The following is a 20,548-nucleotide window of genomic DNA, read 5'->3' on the forward strand; positions in this document are numbered from 1 at the left end:
TCATTCTTTGTTCTTAGATGTACAACTTTGCATTTGGTTGATTAAAATACATTTTATTTAATGGGCCCAGCTTAACAAGTGTCCCAAATGGCTCTGTATAACTGCCCAGTCCTCATCACTTTTTATAACTTTGCCAACCTTTGTGTCATCCACAGTTTTTTACCAGTAGTGATTTTATATTTACTTCCACATTACTGATGACAAAAATACTGAATAGCATTGAGCCAGAACTGATCCCTACGAAACTCAACAAGTAACACCCTATTCATTCATGACTCTCAACACACAGTGGAACTCTTTGCCAAAGGATGTTGTGATGGCCAAGACTATAACAGGGTTCAAAAAAGAACTAGATAAGTTCATGGAAGATAGAATCATAGACTATCAGGGTTGGAAGGGACCTCAGGAGGTCATCTAGTCCAACCCCCTGCTCAAAGCAGGACCAATCCCCAACTAAATCATCCCAGCCAGGGCTTTGCTAAGCCTGACCTTAAAAACCTCTAAGGAAGGAGATTCCACCACCTCCCTAGGTAACCTGTTCCAGTCCTTCACTACCCTCCTATTAGTTTTTCCTAATATCCAACCTAAACCTCCCCCTCTGCAACTTGAGACCATTACTCCTTATTCTGTCATCTGGTACCACTGAGAACAGTCTAGATCCATCCTCTTTGGAACCCCCTTTCAGGTAGTTGAAAGCAGCTGTCAAATCCCCCCTTGTAGGTCCATCAATGGCTATTAGCCAGGACGGGCAGGGATGGTGTCCCTAGCCTCTGTTTGCCAGAAGCTGGGAATGGGAGACAGGGGATGGATCACTTGATTAACTGTTCTGTTCATTCCCTCTGAAGCACCTGGCATTGGCCACTGTTGGAAGATAGGATACTGGGCTAGATGGACCTTTGGTCTGACCCAGTATGGCCGTTCTTATGATTCCCCATTGACAGCTACTTTTTTGATATGTTAGATAGCTAGTTGTTGTCTATTTAAGGTGTGCTTTATTGATATTATATAACACTATGTTTTTAATCAGAATATGGTGTGATACTAAGTCAAGTTCTCTACAAAAATCTAAAAACATAGTTATCATGATCCACCAAATTTATCATATCAAAAATCAGGTTTTATATGAGGTATTTTCCATGAAACCATGTTGACAGGCATTAATTGTATTCCCATCGTTTGACTAAATGATGTGTCAGTTTTTCCATTGTTTTCCCTAAGGTTGATGTCAGGGTAACTCGCCTATAATATCCAGGTCATCCTCCTAACCCTTTTTGAATGTCAGTATGGCAATAGCACTTTTCCAGTCTTCTGGAATTTCCCCGGTATGCCAAGATATATTAAAAATTAACATCAGTGGGCAGGAGGGCTCCTCAGCCCACTCTTTTCAGACTCTTGGGTTCAATTTAACTGGACCTGTTGATCTTAAAATGAATTTAAAGATACTGGGTAAATTTCTGACCCCACTGACTTTAGGGGGGTTAGGATTTCACCCAGTATCTCTGCCATTTCCTTCAATTGTTTTTCCCAGTCACCAACGTTTTCTCTTTTCACTTTCAGTCAGCTAACAGTTCCAAATTCCGGTTTCTGCTAGATGCTGATACAGCCTATCAACTGTAGCATCCAAATCTAAAGATAGAGAGAAACAGGGTCAGATCATCCTATGTGTAACTGGCAAGCCAGGGACTCTTCCGTTGGGTGTATAAATATGAGAGAGGTTGAGATATGTGGAAAATTATCTTTTAATGGGATGCCATCAGGTTTCAACCAAAGATGATGCAAAACGCTATAAATGTAATTTAATTGTTCAATATTTTATATTAAAATTAATAGTAGTAATCGCATTATGATTAAGTATAGGGAAATCATTGTTTACTTTTTTCAGCAAGAGATTCTTTTAATCAAATGATTTTTAATTCAAGCCAGCAGTCCTGAAACAAACATCTTTGATTTTTAACAATTTGTATTCATTTGCCACAGACAACTATACATGCAACATTTTAAATTATTTAGATCAAATAAATGTAGGCAAAGGATTGTAGGAACACAGGAAACACAGCATAGTGTCTGTGAGATGATATATCAGATCAATAGAAAAAATATGCAAACATCAGTGTAACAGCCACAAAATGGTTTGCAGTAAATACAGACAAAAATGGATAACTAGAATTTTCTACAAAGTATATGTTATGATCAAGGCACACAATATATCTAATTCACAAATGCATGCATTGTCTAAGACAGTTTGCAAGTTACTTGCAACACCTATAGGACAGTCGAGTTCTCTCACAGGTTCCACACACCTGAAATTCAGTAGCTAGCTCAGAAAAAGATGATTTTTTTTTGTACTAGTTCAGAGGAAACTTTAATTGCTTGTTGTTCCTATAATCTGTAAAACATTCCGTTTGTGTCTTGTAGAACCTGTGTTCCTTTTAGGTAAAATTAATCTCAAGAATCTGTTTCTTACCCTGGAATAGGAACATATTTAAGAAAGGGAGGGAAAAGGGTAAAATAAAATCAAACCTATTACAAACATCAGTAATACTAGACATAACTCATGTAGCTCTAAACATTTGTTAATAAAGGACAGAAAGGTTTCTAATTTGAGGGAGAGACCTGTGCGTACCTTAAACCACTTCAGGCTGATGCTGCCATAGAACCGGTTTCAGAATCAATTACTTTCAAACAGCCCCATTGTGGCTCTCCCCTCAACTGCTCAGCACTTATTAAGCACCAGTGAGGACTTAACTTGTAGAGCTTAGTGTTATAAACATATCAAAGGCTCCTTTGATACAAAGATATTTTTAAAGAGAAACCAAGCAAATTAATATAATTTTAAAATATTTTTGTTCTATTATATCCCTATGGGTGGCTCCAATCTGAAGTTGGGTGTGGAGTTGGGCTTTCACAGAGAGCAAGTGTGTGTAAAATGGGGTGGGGGGAGTTTTTCAGTAGTTATATGATAATCATCGCTGTTACCTTTACTGGTTCAGCATATAATTCTAAAAACTAAGGGCTCGATCTTCAGCTGGTATAAAGCAGTATAGATCCATTTAAATCAATAGCCGTGTGCTGATTTACATCAGCTGAGGATGAAGCCCCCAGTATTTGTTTGCAGGTCACCTTTAATATTTCCCTTCTGGTTTTAGTTACCTGAGGTTTGTCTCATTGGTACTGTCCTCTTTCTAAGGTTGATCTTGTAGAAGAGTCAAGTTAGTTTGTGTTCTTTATGCTTATTTGCTACTGCCAGTTGTCCTCTTACCTCAGTAACCAGGTATTGTTTCCTTCCCATAATAAAAACCATTGAATTAAAGGAAAGTATCAAAGAAAAACAAATCCCAGTGTTGGTGAAGTCAGTTAGTAGACCTTCCAACTCCATGCAAATAGCTGAGAAAGAGCCAAATAAAAAGAATCAACAGATTCAATAGATTGCTTTTAGGAATTTTTCACATTTCTTTGTAGAGAGAATTTCATTGTAACCTGTTAAAATATCTAGAGGCTGAGAGAAAATTAGTGCCATAGGCACTTAAACCTTTTTTCCTTAGGGAAGTCTGATATGCAAAAATAAATAAATCAAATTGGTTAACATCAGTATTTTGTTTTAAAGTGAGATTTTACAACCTGGAGTATTCTACTCTGCTGTAAAATTTTCTTTAAAGACAGATGAACTTGGAATAGTTTATTCAGAATTTACTGTTCTAGGATTTTTGAGGGAATTCTGTGTATCTCTGAGATCTCTTTATGGTTCATAGGGATGGCTGTTGTACTTTAAAAAAAACACATAAACCCCCCTTATATCTTAGGCAAAAGCTTTATTTGTCTCTGTTATTTGTCAGTTTCTTTTCCTTCAGTGAAACTTGGGCTCCAGTGTTAATACCTACTACTGTGTGTAGAAGTCTTGGACCTACTGTATATGTCATACCAGTGCTCCTCAGCTAAACTTGATGTCACTATGATTACATTTTCTGTTTGGTTCCCTGTGCTGACATCCATCTGTGTCACCTGGAGATTATGTGAAAATGTTTTTTTAATAAAATGGATGTTTTAAACAAAATACTTTTTTTCTGCTTGCATGGTCGTTTGCATGTGCAATTTTACCACTAAACAAGGCACAAAATATCAAGTAAACATAATTGTGGGGAATCTCTGAGAGCTGCTAGATGTTTAAGATCTGACTGAAATATTTTCAGTTGCCATGGTTTCATATTGAAAAAATGGTTTCTGTTTACTGTGAGCTGGCAGGAAACAGCATATGCCAAATTGTTTGTTTTGTACTAGAAAAAAACCCCGCATGGTACATCAAGGATATGTCAAGAGGTTTATTTTTTTAATTTGTCCTTTTAAATTTGTCCTTTTAGTTTATTATGTTATCTTACTGAGAAAGATAAAAAAACAAATAGGCGAGAAGATATACTGTACTGGAGCTATATTGACATGTTCATCTGTTGTTAAGGCTGTGTCATAGTTTAGGAGATAACCTCTAAAATTAGCATCCTAAGTTAGATGTCAAAGTTTGGTTTGGACTGTAACATTATCTAGAAAATTTCAAGCAGCGGAACGGTTCAAGAAAATGTATATAAAAACATACTTAACATTTAGTATTTATAATCCAAATTATCTGCTGGAGCTTGTAATAGGGTTACCAGGCATATATGGAAGCTGCTTGGTGCAAAGACATTTCACTGGTGAGCTGCCACTGTGTCTCACATGCAGTTCTCCAGATGTATCTGTGGATACTGATGGGCTGGCTGTGCAGGTTGAGGAAAGGAATCTCTTTCCTAATTTTGAGAAATGGGGGGAAAAGCAATTCCAAGTTTGATGAGGTAACAGATTCAGAGGAGACAAAACTACAATAAGGAAATGGTTATAAAATCTTTTCTCTACTGCTTTGAATATGTATTATAACCCTCATTCCTTGCTCATGTTCTTGTGTGGGTGCTTGCTCTCTCTTTTTTAAAGTTTCTCTTGTCTAGTTGGACCCTTTCCCTCAACTCCTTATCCTCAGAAACCTCACTGCCCTTCTCAGCAGTAATTGCAGTCTAATAGCCAATTTAAATTCACTTTCTTTTGTAAAAATCTAAATTTGGAGTATAAATAACTCTTAGCTTAGCTTTTACTGTAGAAAGGTGACTTTAATGGATGTAAAGTGTAGCTGAAATGGCAGCATAGTGGTCTTTGGTAGGGGACAGTTTAAAACTCTCATTTCCCTCATACCACCCCTGACTCTTTCCCCATCCTCCCTGTCATGGGATTACTGTTCCCTTTAAGGGGAGTCAAGGCCTGTGATGAGCTAGTTTAAGTAGCCCATCTAGACAGCTAATTGAGTAATGAGCACCTGGGTCTGATAAAAGGCCATCAGGACTCAGGTCTGGTCTACACTACAGAGTTAGGTTGAAGCAAGCCGCCTTACGTTGACCTGTTAATGTATGTGTGTACACTACCAGGTCCTTTACGTCGATTTCTGTAATCCACCTCTGCGAGAGGTGTAGCACTTAGTTCGATTTTCATGGCCCGACTGTGAAGTAATGCAGACGCAGCGTTGTGTAATTCGACTTAATTGGCCTCCAGGTGGTGTCCCACAATTCTCATCTGTGACTGCTCTGGAGATCGTTCTCAACTCTGCTGCACTGCAGCCAGGTACACAGGAAAAAGCCCCTCCCCTGCTAAAGCCCTGGGAACTTTTCAATTTCCATTTCCTGTTTGATCAGCATTGGGAGAGTGCCAGCTTGAGCACAACTGATCATGGAGACTACATGCCCTAAATGTGCTCCAGCCTGGTCTGCACAGGCGGTCGTGGATCTCATCACTGTGTGGAGAGAAGAGTCTGTGCAGCCAGAGCTCTAATCCAGCAGAAGAAACGCTGACATCTATGCAAAGATCGCTCGTGGAATGGGGGAGAAGGGCTACATGAGGGACACACAGCAGTGCTGTGTGAAAATAAAAGAACTTCGCCAAGCGTACCAGAAGGCAAGGGAGGTGAACAGTTGTTCTGGTACTGAACCCCACACATGCCAGTTCTACAACGAGCTGCATGCGATTCTCAGGGGTGACCCTACCAGCACCCCCGCAAGCAATGTGGACACCTCACAGGTGTGTGAATCTAGGGACAACAAGGAGGATTATATGGTGGATGAGAAGGAGGAGGAGGAGGATAATGGGAGACAGGCGAGCGGTGGATCCATTCTCCCCAAGAGCCAGGAAATATTTTTAACCCTGGAGCCCTGTGGGTCACAGGACATCACCGTGGTGGACCGTGATGCTAGGGAAGGCACCTCTGGTGAGCATACAGTTAAAATGAAAGTCCAGTTAAACTTTAGCGGGCACACACATTCGGTGGTATTGCATGCTTACCGTGAAGAAAAAGCGAGGTGCTGTGGCTCTCTGCTTACAAGAGGCCGCTCCAGCTACGCAGAGGGTGGCCCCTGGAAAAGAATGTTTATGTGGACTGGGATAGCCCGGGAATCCTCCATGGATATCTCTAGGAAACTTTCATGGAGGTACTCTGCAATCCTTTGCAAAAGGTTTCTGGGCAGGGCAGTCTTATTTCTTCCACGGTGGTAGGACACTTTCCCACACAACTCCTGAATTAATTCTGCTGGCATCATTGCAGTACACAGCATAAGGACTGGGTCTATACCCAGATGCTTGCAGCATCTCCTTCATTTCTGCCTCTATTACCCTCAGGAGACTGCTATCACATAGGGTTGCCTAGGGGAAACGGGGCAAGTTCTCATTAAAAGTGCTCTGACATGGGGAAAAAAAGGGCAAATATGCACCCACCCCCACATTCCGGATTGCCAAACCATGCGGCCACTAATGTGCTTTTACTGTGCTCGGCATAGGTTGGCAAGTAGTTTAAAGTGGCTGATAGGGGACTGGGGTCCCATATGAGAGATTCCGTCCCCTGCCCCATTCGTAAACAGCTTCCTGTGGTGCTATGGGGAAGGACCATTGTTTGACTAGCTACCTGTGCTCCCGACATGAGCCTGTCATAAACTTCATTAAAAATGAGGTCACCCATGACCCGGGGGGGCCTACTCACCATGGCTGGAACAGCAAAATGACACAGTGAATGGTTATGGATTCTTGTTATGTTATGGCTTGCACCTAGTGTAATAAAGGTTTTTGGGTTTTGTTTTGTTTTTTTTAATGAAAACTGCCTTGCTGTGGAAACATATTATTCGTGTACAATGGCTCCTTTATCTTTTTCCCCTGAGTGACAGCTGGAAATGTGTCCTTTGGCGGGTCATCAACACCTGAAAGCAGACTTTCAGTGATTAGAAGGAGGAGAAAGAGAATGTGGGAGGACGTGTTCACCGAGATAATGAACGCCAGGACAACTGGCGCAGAGCTGAGAGCGTGGAGGTTTTCACTGTCCGAGAAGATAGACGTGGACACAGAGAGCAAGAAAGCTTCCAGTGAGCAAGAGTGTGCGATGCAGGATGAGATGCTTTGGATTATGAAGGACCAAGCAGACATGTTGAGGTGTCTGGTTGAAATGCGAGAACAGAAGCAGGAGGGTAGAGTCCCTCTGCAGACCCTGGTGGACAGTCAGCCAGCATCGCCTGGCGCAAAATCACCCTCCCTCAAACGTTCCCTGAGGCATGGGCAAAAAGTTAATTATCCCTTTCACTTAATTCGGGCGGAGGGGGGAAGGGTACAAGGAACAGAAGGCACCCATTCAGAGACCTTTGGTGGTCTGGAATGTGGTTATGTTACACAGCTGAAAATGTTTCTCCCGTTCTAACTTTACAACCCTTTTCCCCCAAGGTTACTTTTTCTTTCTCTTCTCCCTCTTTACTTATGTTTGTTAAATAAAATAAATGGGCTTGGGTGGGGGGTCAGCTTTACAGGGACAGTGATGCCAATTAGGTGAAGGTTTGGAAAGCACAATGCAGACAAGCAGCTCACAATACTGTGACTCATTATTGAAATGGCTTTTCAAAGCCTCGCGGATACACAGTGCCCCTTTCTTATTATTGCCCTGGTGTCTGGCTGCTCAAAAATGGTCGCCACGCGATCTGTCTCAACTGCCCACCCCCGCGGAAAATTTTCCCTCTTTTTTTCACAGACATTATGGAGCACACAGCAGGCAGCTGTCACCATGGGGATAATCTCACTGAGGTCCAACCTTGTTAGTAGACTTCTCCAGCGCCTTTTCAACGACCAAAGGCATTTCAACCACCATTCTGCACTTGCTGAGCCTATAGTTAACCATTCCTTACTGCTGTCCAGACAGAGGGTGTATGGCTTCATGAACCATGGGAGCAAGGGGTAGGCTGGATCCCTCAGGATAACTGTAGGCATCTCAACATCATCAATATTAATTTTGTGGTCTGGAAAAAAGTCCTGGATTGCAGCTTTTTGAACAGAACTGAGTTCCTAAAGATGCGCACGTCATGAACCTTTCCCAACCATACTACGCTGATTTCAGTGAAATGCCCCCTGTGATCCACCAACACTTGTAACACCATTTAAAAGTATCCCTTTTGGTTTATGTAGTCTTTGGCAAGGTGCTCTGGTGCCAAGATGGGGATGTGTGTGCTATCTATCGCCCCACTGCAATTGGGGAATCCCATTGTGGCAAAACAATCCACTATATCCTGCACATTTCCCAGACTCGCTACCCTTCATAGCAGAAGTCGATCAGTGGCTCTGCACTCTTGGAGCACAGCAGCTCCCACGGTTGGTTTACCCACTCCAAATTGATTCCCCACTGGCTGATAACTGTCTGGCATTGCAAGTTTCCAAATAACGATCACCACTCGCTTCTCCACTGTCAGTGCAGCTCTCATTTTTGTGTTGCTGAACTGCAGGGCAGGGGAAGCTCTGCACAAAGTTCCTGGAAGGTGGCCTTCCGCATTCGAAAGTTCTACAGCCACCGCTCGTCTTCCCATACCCGCAAAACAATGCGGTCTCACCAGTCAGTGCTTGTTTCACGGGACCAGAGACAGCGCTTGACAGACTGCAGCTGCTCTATGACTTTCATCAGCAACTGTGAACTGTTTTTTTCAATGGCTTGCAGCAGGGCCACTTGCAGGACATTGCTATGTTCCATGCGGCGGCCCCTACTTTGGCTCTGAAAATACTGCAGGAGAAGGTACAAGGTGTTTGAGGTGCTAACAGCAAGAGTGCAAGCTGAGCAGACTCCATGCTTCTGGGGTTATGGCGTACGGGCGGCGATTTCAAGACGCGAAAACCACTGGGTTGTTTGCTGTTGATGTGAAGGAGGGAACACAGTGCATCATGGGATGCCAACACAATGTTCCTATTCTCTCCTGCGACAACGTTTTGGTCCCATGAGGCATTGTGGCAAGTTGCACTTTGGGATAGCTACCCATGGTGCATTGCTTTGCGCATCGATGCAGGTGCTGCTAGTGAGGATGCACTACATCGAGACAATGGGTCTAATGTGGCCACGCACAACTGACTTAATTAATTTGAGGGTTCGAGGTTGAATTAGATAAGTTTGACTTAATTTTGTAGTGTAGACAAGCCCTCAGTTAGAGGCACATGGTCAGAGAGAGAGAAGTTCTCCAAAGGGAGATTCGCTCGCAGAATTGAGAACCACACACACTAAGGAGGAGGGCTTTGCAATTCTTCAAACCAAGGGGAAAGTTTTTATTTCAAGTTTATTTTGAATTTCATTAAAGTAGGACACCAGCATGGAATTTAATCTTACATCTGTTTGGATTTAAGGGACCCTGAGAGAAGGGAAACTAAGGCATGCAGTGCCACATAGCTCAGCAGGAGGTGCCACAGGGCAGATATGCCCCACAACACTTCACAAAACTCCTCCGTCCTCAAAGGGTATGTTAAATATATAATAGTGGCCTGGCAGCACCACTGTAAACAGAAGTCATGACACAACACTAACTCTAAAGGTAGACCTTTCTAAATCCTCTAAAATCAGCATGCTTAGCTGGATTCCTTTTAAATGTAGTGTGCCTCAGGAGGGTGCAGACTAGGGTTAGTGATTCAAGTTTGGAGCCAAGTAGAGATATAACCACCCCCCTCCCCAAGCCATTTTTTCAAAAAGCGTCTAGGTCTGTTTTTTTGTTCTGTGCAGAGCTAGAGATCAAACTGTTGATGTGAAGCAGGTCAGAATGGTCTTAATCTGTCGAGTTTACCCAGGATAGCGCACTGTACCCACTAAATCTTTGAGGAACCCAAACTGAGAATGGTATTTAAGAAAATGTACATTTTTACAGTGTGCATGTGCCAATAGAGAAAAACAGCTAGAAGGATTTCCATTCCTTCTATTTTATATGCTTTAAAGCTTGACTCTTGTAAGTGATCTAAAATCCAAATGGTTACTTGGCTTGGTTTGAAATTTGGTGTGCCTCATGGGAGTTTGGGGTAGCATTAGTGATCCAAATTTGGGATCATTTGACTAAGGAGTTCCTCAGTTACAGAACCCCAAAAACCTTTGTTCCTGCTGCCTTGTACTGTTAAACTTTGAGATACAAATGACTGGATGAATCACAGACCTCTTTGAGAACTGGCTCTTCAATTAACATAATTTAAGGATAAATTAATCACAAGCCTCCACCTAAAACAAAAGTAGTTTTGTACTGAGTGGCTGGAACCTGCTGCAATTTGAGTCATGGGTGACAAATTTATTTTGGGGAGAACATAATCCAAATCTTTGGGGGGAAAATTAGATGTGAATACTTCCTGAGCAGGGAGGAGTTTTCATGGATAGAGGAGTGAGGGTATAAGGGGAAAGGAATTTGAGGCTGCAGTGAGGGGACGGGGGTCATGGGGAAGAGGTGGTAGGTGAGGGGAGAGAGCTTGAAGGCTCAGGTGAGAGAGGTGTGGGAGCTCGGGGGTAGAGGGCTGGGACACTGGGAAGGAGGACATGGGGTGATTGGCAGTGGGACGGGAGGAGATTAGGGGAAGGGGCACATTTCAGCCCCACATCTTCCTTCGTGTGTGCGCATGCCCAAGTCTTGGAGGGGCTCTTGCCCCTTTTGGAGGTCTGAACCCACTTGGTGCTCCCCTCATATAAGCTGGCATATGGGAAGCTGTGGCACTCTGCGGGTGTCTGAACACCTCTTGCTGCTGTATGTTCTAGGATCTGGGGGCTTATGCCTATCAATAGGAGTTGACTCCCCCACACCCTGTTATTGTGAGCTGGGCTTTTGGGGGGGTGTTGCCGTTTTGGGAGGGTCTGAGGCCCCCCACCTGCCCCCCATGTGAGCCGAGATCTGGGAAAGTCCTACTCCTTTGAATGGGGAATTAAGATCAGGCATACTTTATGTATATCACAAGCTGTAAAGCACTCACGAGGGGGATGACAACACCCACTGAGGTAAATGGAGCAATTCACATGTCCCAACTGTTGTTTCAGGTTATATTCATCTCCATGAGGTGTTCTCATCTGAGAACATCACATTGAGATGAATGGGCCACTTCACACCTTTGAGAGATTCCAATGCTGCAGATGGATGCGTAGAGGAGTGCTTTCCCTCTCTTTCCTGTTTAAAGGATGGTGCTTATAAAAGCTCTAAAATATGCATGCTTGCACAGATTTTATTGAAATTTGCTTTACATCACTGGAGTGGTGGATAGAGTTAGTGACCCAAATTTAGACTCATTTAAGTGAGGGGTTCTGGAGATATAAGACCTGAAAAAATAGCCATTGCCCAAAAAGTTTCTAGATGGCTTTTTTTTTTTTTTTTTTTTTTTTTTTGGCAGAGCTAGAGATCAGACTATTGCTATGATATTGGTCAAAATGATCCCAGTTGATCAGTTTTTACCCAAGGTAGTACATGGCAGCCACTGAATCTTTGGGGGACCCAAACTGTGAATGTCATTTAAGAACACGTTCACTTCTTTGCTTGCGTAGATGTGCAGTTTGAAAGGATTACAGTCCACAGGTCCCAGTAAAGAAAAAAAAATAGCGGGAGGGTTCCTATACAGCCACTGTATGCTTAACTGGACAGTTGACGGGAATGTGCCGATGCTATTGCCCTGGGTGAATACCCTGCCATTTCTACGCCGAACCTTGGTACCTGTGTACAATAAAGAAAGATATAATAACTAATATTTCTGTTATTCCAATAGCATCTTGAGGAGTTTTTGGAAGGGTTTTTTGTACTAAAGAAATATTTGACTGTGTTTTATGAATTTCAGAGCAAGAGCGCTGCGTAGCCTTTTTCTGGAACATTGGTGTTGCTATATATTGCTTTATGAATGCATACTTTTGATGATGGCTTGTCTACAGCTAATTTATTTTTTAATTAAAGTTTAGATCCAATATTTTGTTGAAATCACCCGCTAAGATTATAGATTCAGCATTCATACTGATTTGGCCCTTCTTGATTTTATGCCAACCATCGATCCATTAGAGGTAACTGTGGAGTTAGTTGATGTTTGCAATGAAGAAGATATATTTTGGTGTTCTGTATGCTGTCAGCCTTCCTATTGTGAGACTGTGACAATTTGGGGTTCAACCCAGACCAGTAAGGAGTTGTCATCACCTGCCCTGTAATCCTAGCTTTGCTGCTGTGGCTAACAGCCCAGATACCAATATCCAGCAGGCAAGCATACAGTTCCCTGAATGTCTGTGTACTGTGCAGTTCTGGTTCAGCACTCTGACCCCAACAACCTGCCCCACCCTGGTCTCCACCAGCCTTGGTTACTACTTGCAAAGTGACCCCACTCCTACTCCAGAATTTCCCCAAAACTGGTTGCCCTGAAGTGTCCAGCCCTGTCCTGGAACACTCAGACAAATAGTAAGGTTTGTTGCACCTTTGAAGAGACAAAAGCACTGTTTATTACTTCAGCTAGAGTTAACAATCCTTTCAATTAAAACAGAGTACTGGTTTGGTTTACATTAAAAATAAATTAAGTTCATTAACAATAAGAGAGGTTTTTAAGTGAGTTGAAGTACAAGGGATAAAGACCAAAATGGTTACAAGCAAATAAAATTAAAATATGCTTTCTAGTGACTAAGGCTTAAAAAGCTACAGTCTTGGTTAAATATAGATTCCTTACCAGTCTTTCTTCTTTCCAGCCATGGCTGATTTCTCTGAGTCAGGTCCTTCCACAGAAGTATGAGGTCCTGGTTTCCCTTGTCTTCCTCAGTGAAAGACGCCTACATGGCTCTATGGATTCCCTTATATCTCTGAGTTCATTAACCCTGCTTCAAGAAGCAGGATGACTTCATGCTGTTCTTCCCTGCCTGTGTGTTTCCCACCCCTCTGCTGATTTGTATGTAAATAGGGCTTCTATTCTATTGATTCCACAACGCTGCCTTTGGGGCTGGGGAAAAATCTGTTTCTGCCTGTGTTTGGTCACAGATTTCAAAGCATAATATTAGTGAGTATCCATAATTCGTCACAAAGTGTTAATGCATACACTTCACAATGATATTCATCACCAGTGTGTCACAGGCTTTCATAAAATACATTACTTGATACACTTTTATAATACAGTAGTATTGTATGCAATCAGTTGATTCAATTGCTTATCATTTGAGGTTCAGACCCCTGCAAGAGGCTATCTCCCCCACTCGGTAGGTTCATGGCTTTGTTTACTTTTTATGTAACTGTATCTTCATTGTCTCTGCCTGATGACCAGGCTGGTCAGACAAACAAATGCATATTCCTTTGTCTAAGGCAGACTGGGCTTATGCATTGCTTTCCAAACATATTTTAAGAACGTAATTCTTAAAACTCTTTGAACCTACTCCATATGTATATCATGCAAGAATATTAATGATGATTAGTGAGTCATTAGTTTTCCAAGGATATATTAGATGTCACCTTTTGGGTATATATCATGACAATAATGTGTTAAGTGTAGTGATTATGTCAGGCCTGACAAGAGTTGCTGTCACAAAGTGGTGAACCACCATGGGCTTCTGTGTCACAGAAACTGAGAAAAATCTCAGGGGACGAGAAGTTTGACTCCTGAGGGTAGTTCTACATTGGACAGTGCTATCAAAGCTCAAGACTTGCTGTCTTACACCACTGTCTTCAGACTACCAATACCATTTCCTCCATATTCCAGCAAGTGCCTTTTTGCCCATGATTGGCAATGTAGCTCTTGTTGCCTTGACTTATCACTTCAGTTCTACATTATTATTCTGTACCCATCTCCTGAATGAAGGCAGGGAAGAGGAAGTTTTAAGAGCCACTGTAAAGATAGTTGAGGACAAAAGATTGCTATAAAGATAACATCTTAACAAGCCAGACAGTGGGTGTTGGCTGCAGAGTATACTTTCCCAGAATAATCTGAAACTGTAGTTGCTGAAGAACGACAGATCATCAGAAATAAATGTTTTATCTTGGAAAAGCATGCCCTAACCTCAAGTCATTGAGTTCATAAGAAGGGATTACATTTTGTTTGTCCTCCCCCCATTGTCTGCCAAGACTAACCTAATAGCCACCTCTAAAGTTTGTTCTTGATACAGGTATCTGCTCAGAAACCACCACTTGTTACCTTAGCTGCTGAGATCTTGAGTTATCCTAATACAGTTGTGATAATTAGAGTATCTTATGTTACACTGACATTTTCCTTTTAGTTAATCTTGTTTGTGTAAATTATTGCTGAACCGGGAAGAAGTTTCTGTTGGAGTTTTGTTGGTTCTATATGTGTTATAATACCGGAAATGTTATCAGTAACTAGTTTTAGTGAAGTAAGCAAATATTACATAATTTATAAACCTAATTATTGCTTTAATTTTCTTCCCTGTGCTCTAGGATACCGGATGGTCCCATTGATCAGGGGCCAGCTGCAGGAAGGGTACATGCTTTAGAAGAGCAGCTTTTAAAGGCCAAAGAGCAGATAGAAAACTATAAAAAACGAACTGGAGATGGTTGGTAGAGAGATGTTTTCTTTTTGTTCTTAAACTCTTATATACCATATCAGAAATGTTTCAATTTCATCATGTACCACTTCACTGGAAATACTGATATGTTTATGCTTTTTAATAGCAGGCATGGGGAAAGACCATGAAATATTGAGAAGAAGGATTGAAAATGGAGCCAAGGAACTTTGGTTTTTCCTTCAGAGTGAATTGAAGAAGTTGAAAAATTTGGAGGGAAGTGAACTCCAAAGACATGTTGATGAATTTCTATCTGATCTGGGTCACCAGGAAAGGTACTCGTGCTGGTTGCTACTACATTTTTATTTTTTTAAAGACTAGAAACTGGTTAAGGTACTGGGACATTAGATTCCTTGCAAAGGGGGAATTGCTACTGTCTGGATTAGAATATCATGACTGGGACATTAGCAGCAAATGATATCTGTGTGTTAGGGGTCATTGAGTAAACCTTCTGTGTTGTCCATTAAGTCTTAAACATAAGGTGGAAACTCTGCTTTGATATTTTTATATATATTTTTAATCTATCAGTGAGAAACCTATCATAGTTTATTATGGCTTTCTACTCATAGTTACTTTTCTCTCTCTTTCTTTCTATGACAACTAACAAAACACAAAAAACATTTAATTTTAGGTACCTTTTTTCAATATTTTAGAATGAAATGAATGATATTGTTCATCAGCATACAATAAACTGGAATTACATTAAGACGAGAAGATGTCCTGGTAATTTCAGGACTTATAGCCATTTAAGAAAAAGCTATTTCTTCTCCTAATTAAAGGTCAACAGAACATTTAAGATAAAAATGTATCTTTCCTTTAATTGCATTGCCATCATAGTGCTGTACAGAAAAACCTGAATTGTGTTTGCAGTTGAAGCTGATCCTACGCCTTTCCCATTACTAAAAGTTTCTTTCATCTGAAATTTCTTTCATGTGAAATGAAAACATTTTAGTGCTAGTGTGTTCATGCAGAACAAAATGAATCCAAGAATCATTATAAATACAGTGAAAACTGTCCTTAGGCCTATTATATTTAAAAGCTTACGTTCCCAGTAGGATTCTGGTCGCAATTACTGTCTCATTAGTGAACAATAAAAGAAAAATTGTTTTGTTAACACAACTTACCACTGTGAACCCCTACCCTCCCTTTCTTTAAACTAAACTAAGAGATCCTCACACGTTAACATCAATAGCAGTGTTAAAAGGGGTTCTGAAAAATTATCTGGTTTTACAGGAGTACCTAGTAAGGATCTTCTTTTCTCTGAAATTCATTTTAGTATCATGATTATGCTGAATTTTTCAAATAAAAATAGTATAAATTTAAAGTATTGGGAGAGCAGAAAGAGACATGGTCTACTAATTCTTTAATCCTTCAGACCCAGCATGTTTATAGATACATACAGTTTAAGGCAAGGGACCATTAGATCAACTAGTCTTACCTTCTGTGTCTTATGGGACATTAAATTTTGCCAAATTATCCCCGCATTGAGCCCATTAAATTGTGTATGACTAAAGCATAACCTGTGTTCGGCTAAAAGGCATCCAGTCTTATACTGAAGACATCAAGAAATGAAGAATCCACCCCTTCCCTTGCTTGTTTGTTCAAATGGTTAATCTCTCCCCCATTTTAAAAACAATTGTGCCTTATTTCTAATTTATATTTGTCTGGCTTCAGTTTCCAGCCATTGGGTCTTGTTAGGCCTTTTTCTGACAAATTAAAAAGTCCTTCATAACCAGAATTTTCTTCCTGTGAAGGTACTTATATGCTAATCAAGTCACCTCTCAACCTTGTTTTTCCTAAATTAAGCAGATTGAGCTCTTTTGTTCTCTCACTTTAAAGCATTTGCTCCAGCCCTCAAATAATTTTGTAGTTCTTTTCTGCACCCACGCTGGATGATACAGTATTCCAGTAACAGTCTCACCAATGCAGTATATAGAGGTAGATCTCTATTCCTACTCACTACTTCTCTGTTTATACATTCCAAGGACCACATTATGCCTTTTTGCCACAGCATCACACGGGGAGCTCATGCTGAGTTGCTCATCCGCTATGACTCCAAGATGCTTTTCAACTCACTGCATTCCAGGATGCAGTTCCCCCTATTCTTCTTGTATGGCCTGTATTCCTTCTTCCTAGATGTATAACTTTGAATTTAGCTATACTGAAGTGTGTTTTGTGTGTATGGGCTCAGTTTACCAGCAGTCCAGATTGTTCTGTGTGACTGCCAGGTCCTCATTGTTATTTACCCCTCAACCAGTCTGTGTCATCTGCAAATTTTGTCAGCAGTGACTTTATAGTTATTTCCAGATCTTTAGTAAAATCTGATCTGATAAAATCCATATCTTTAATAAAAAGGTTGAATAACGTGGGGACTAGTACCAACCCTGCAGAACCCCACTAGAAAACCCCCAATTAATGATGATTCCCCATTAATAACTACTTTGTGATATCTGTCAGTTGGCCTGCCCTTAAACAATTAAACGTGTGCTTTATTGAGGTTGTTTAGCACTAACTTTTTAATAGCACGTTGTGTGCTGCTAAGGAAAATGCCTTACACATGTTTAAGTGTATTACATTTGTGCAGTGTGAGCATCCACATGAACTAGCTTCATGAGTAATTACCCAGGGGTCTAGGTGGGTATAGCCCACACTGAAGTTTCCCCTGCTGCAGCTTCACTGCTCCATGAACCAAGTTAGTATGATTAAAGGTAACTGCAGTCATGCCCTGTGATTGTAAATTATACAGATTAGAAAGACTACCCACATTTTTATTGAGCATTTCTGGTAAAATTATAGACACCAACAGAGAAGCTTGAGTTTCCAGAACCTTAATAAAAATTGTAACAGCTTGGCATATCTGTTTCAATACATACTGGTGTTCAACACTTGCACACATTTTCTTGTTTCTTCCATGTCACTAGTTTATTTAGCAGTTTCTCATGTTTCTATTACAAATGCCATTTGAAGGAGGATGGTCTCTGGCTTCAAGTCACAATCTTGTGGCATAACAATATTCAATGCAGATGACCATATGCAGCATGTACTGTGCCTGGAAGCCTCCTATGACATCCATGGATTTGAAATTTGTCTGATGATGTCATCCAGTACACTCAAGAAACATGGGGAATGCCTCTAAGTTGTTGTTTAGGCTCTCCAAGGAGACTCCCAGATGTCTGATACAAGGTTGCCTCATGGTGAGTTGAAGGAGAAATCCTCAAATCCAAGGCTAATTCTTCTGAACACTGCTGGGAATCCGTACAGGTGATGACCACAGAAGTGCTGATTCAGAGCATTCCATCGGAGGTGCAGCAGGGCAGCCAGGCCTCCAAAGTGCCCATCCAGTTACCCCAACATGCAGAGCACTGATGGGGAGGTTTCCTCTCAGGGGTCACCACTAAAATCAGTGGTGCTAGGCTCTGCATTTTCTGATGTGGTCAAGCTTTTGTAAAAGACACCCAGACAGAAAGCAAGGAATTCCAGGCAATTCATAGAATCTTAGAAGAGACCTCAGGAGGTCATCTAGTCCAACCCCCTGCTCAGAGCAGGACCAACCCCAAATAAATCATCCCAGCCAGGGCTTTGTCAAGCCAGGCCTTAAAAACCTCTAAGGATGGAGATTCTACCACCTCCCTATGTAACCCATTCCAGTGCTTCACCACTCTCCTAGTGAAATAGTATTTCCTAATATCCAACCTAGACCTCCCCCACTGCAACTTGAGACCATTGCTCCTTGTTCTGTCATCTGCCACCACTGAGAACAGCTTAGCTCCATCCTCTTTGGAACCCCACTCCTGGTAGTTGAAGGCTGCTATCAGATCCCCCCTTACTCTTCTCTTCTGCAGACTAAATAAAACCCAGTTCCCTCAGCCTCTCCTCATAAGTCATGTACCCCAGCTCCCTAATCATTTTCATTGACCTCCGCTGGGCTCTCTCCAATTCATCCACATCCTTTCTGTAGTGGGCGGCCAAAAACTGGATGCAGTAGTCCCAGATGTGGCTTCACCAGTGCTGAATAGAGGGGAATAATCACTTCCCTCGATCTGCTGGTATGCTCCTACTAATGAAGGCCAATATGCCTTTAGCCTTCCTGGCAACAAGGGCACACTGTTGACTCATATCCAGCTTCTTGTCCACTGTAATCCCCAGGTCCTTTTCTGCAGAACTGCCTCTTAGCTAGTCGGTCCCCAGCCTGTAGCAGTGAATGGGATTCTTCGTCCTAAGTACAGGACTCTGCACTTGTTGAACCTCATCAGATTTTTTTTGGCCCAATCCTCCAATTTGTCTAGGTCCCTCTGAACCCTATCCCTACCGTCCAGCGTATCTACCTCTCCCCCCAGTTTAGTGTCATCTGCGAACTTGCCGATCTATCCCATCATCTAGATCATTAATGAAGATGTTGAACAAAACTGGTCCCAGGACAGACCCCTGGGGCACTCCACTTGCCACCGGCTGCCAACTAGACATTGAGCCATTGATCACTACGCGTTGAGCCTGACAATCTAGCCAGCTTTCTATCCACCTTATAGTCCATTCATCCAATCCATACGTCTTTAACTTGCTGGCAAGAATACTGTGGGAGACCGTATCAAAAGCTTTGCTAAAGTAAAGATACATCACGTCCTCCGCTTTCCCCAAATCCACAAAGCCAGTTATCTCATCATAGAAGGCAATTAGGTTGGTCAGGCATGACTTGCCCTTGGTGAATCCATGTTGACTGTTCCTGATCCCCTTCCTCTCCTCCAAGTGCTTCAAAAGGGATTCCTTGAAGACCTGCTCCATGATTTTTCCAGGGACTGAGGTGAGGCTGACCGGTCTGTAGTTCCTTCTTCCCTTTTTTAAAGATGGCATTATATTTGCCTTTTTCTATTCATCTGGGACCTCCCCTGATCACCACGAGTTTTCAAAGGTGATTGCAGACCCCTGGCCATTATATCAGCCAACTCCCTCAGCACCCTCGGATGCATTAGACTTGTGCATGTCCAGCTTTTCTAAATAGTCCTTAACCTGTTCTTTCACCACTGAAGGCTGCTCACCTCCTCCCCATACTGTGCTGTCCAGTGCAGCAGTCTGGCAGTTGACCTTGTTAGCGAAGATATAGGCAAAAAAAGCATTGAGTACTTCAGCTTTTTCCACATCGTCTGTCACTAGGTTGCCTCCACCATTCAGTAAGGGTCCCACACTTTCCCTGACCACCTTCTTGTTGCTAACATACCTGTAGAAACCCTTCTTGTTACCCTTCACAACACTTGCTAGCTGCAACTCCAGTTGTGCTTTAGCCTTCCTGATTCACCCCTGCATGCTCAAGCAATATTTTTATACTCCTCCCTAGTCATCTGACCAACTTTCCACTTCTTTTAAGCTTCCTTTTTGTGTTTAAGCTCACCAAAGATTTCTCTGTTAAGCCAAGCTGGTCGCCTGCCATATTTGCTATTCTTTCTGCACATCGGGATGGTTTGTTCCTGCACCTTCAATAAGGCTTCTATAAAATACAGTCAGCTTTCCTGGACTCCTTTCCTCCTCAAATTAGCCTCCCAGGGGATCCTGCCCAACAGTTCCCTGAGGGAGTCAAAGTCTGCTTTTCTGAAGTCCAGGGTCCGTAGTCTGCTGCTCTCCTTTCTTCCTTTTGCCAGGATCCTGAGCTCGACCATCTCATGGTCACTGCTGCCCATGTTACCACCCACTTCTACTTCCCCTACCAATTCTTCTCTGTTTGTG

The 20,548-nt window shown here is 41.9% G+C and overlaps 1 protein-coding gene across 8 annotated transcripts in view; it reads left to right on the forward strand.

The window, feature by feature from the left end:
• FUT8 (fucosyltransferase 8) overlaps positions 1-20,548 on the forward strand; it is a 275,730-nt gene that overhangs the window by 177,531 nt on the left and 77,651 nt on the right. For 7 of the 8 annotated variants that reach the window (XM_043548802.1, XM_037900242.2, XM_037900241.2 and 4 more), the window contains 2 exons: positions 14,709-14,824; positions 14,943-15,108. In XM_043548802.1, coding sequence (XP_043404737.1) covers positions 14,709-14,824; positions 14,943-15,108 — 282 coding nt within the window. The remainder of the gene's footprint in view (positions 1-14,708; positions 14,825-14,942; positions 15,109-20,548) is intronic. The other variant, XM_043548805.1, reaches the window with a different exon arrangement.

This window comes from Chelonia mydas, chromosome 6 (assembly GCF_015237465.2).
Source record: "Chelonia mydas isolate rCheMyd1 chromosome 6, rCheMyd1.pri.v2, whole genome shotgun sequence".
NCBI lineage: Eukaryota > Metazoa > Chordata > Testudines > Cheloniidae > Chelonia > Chelonia mydas.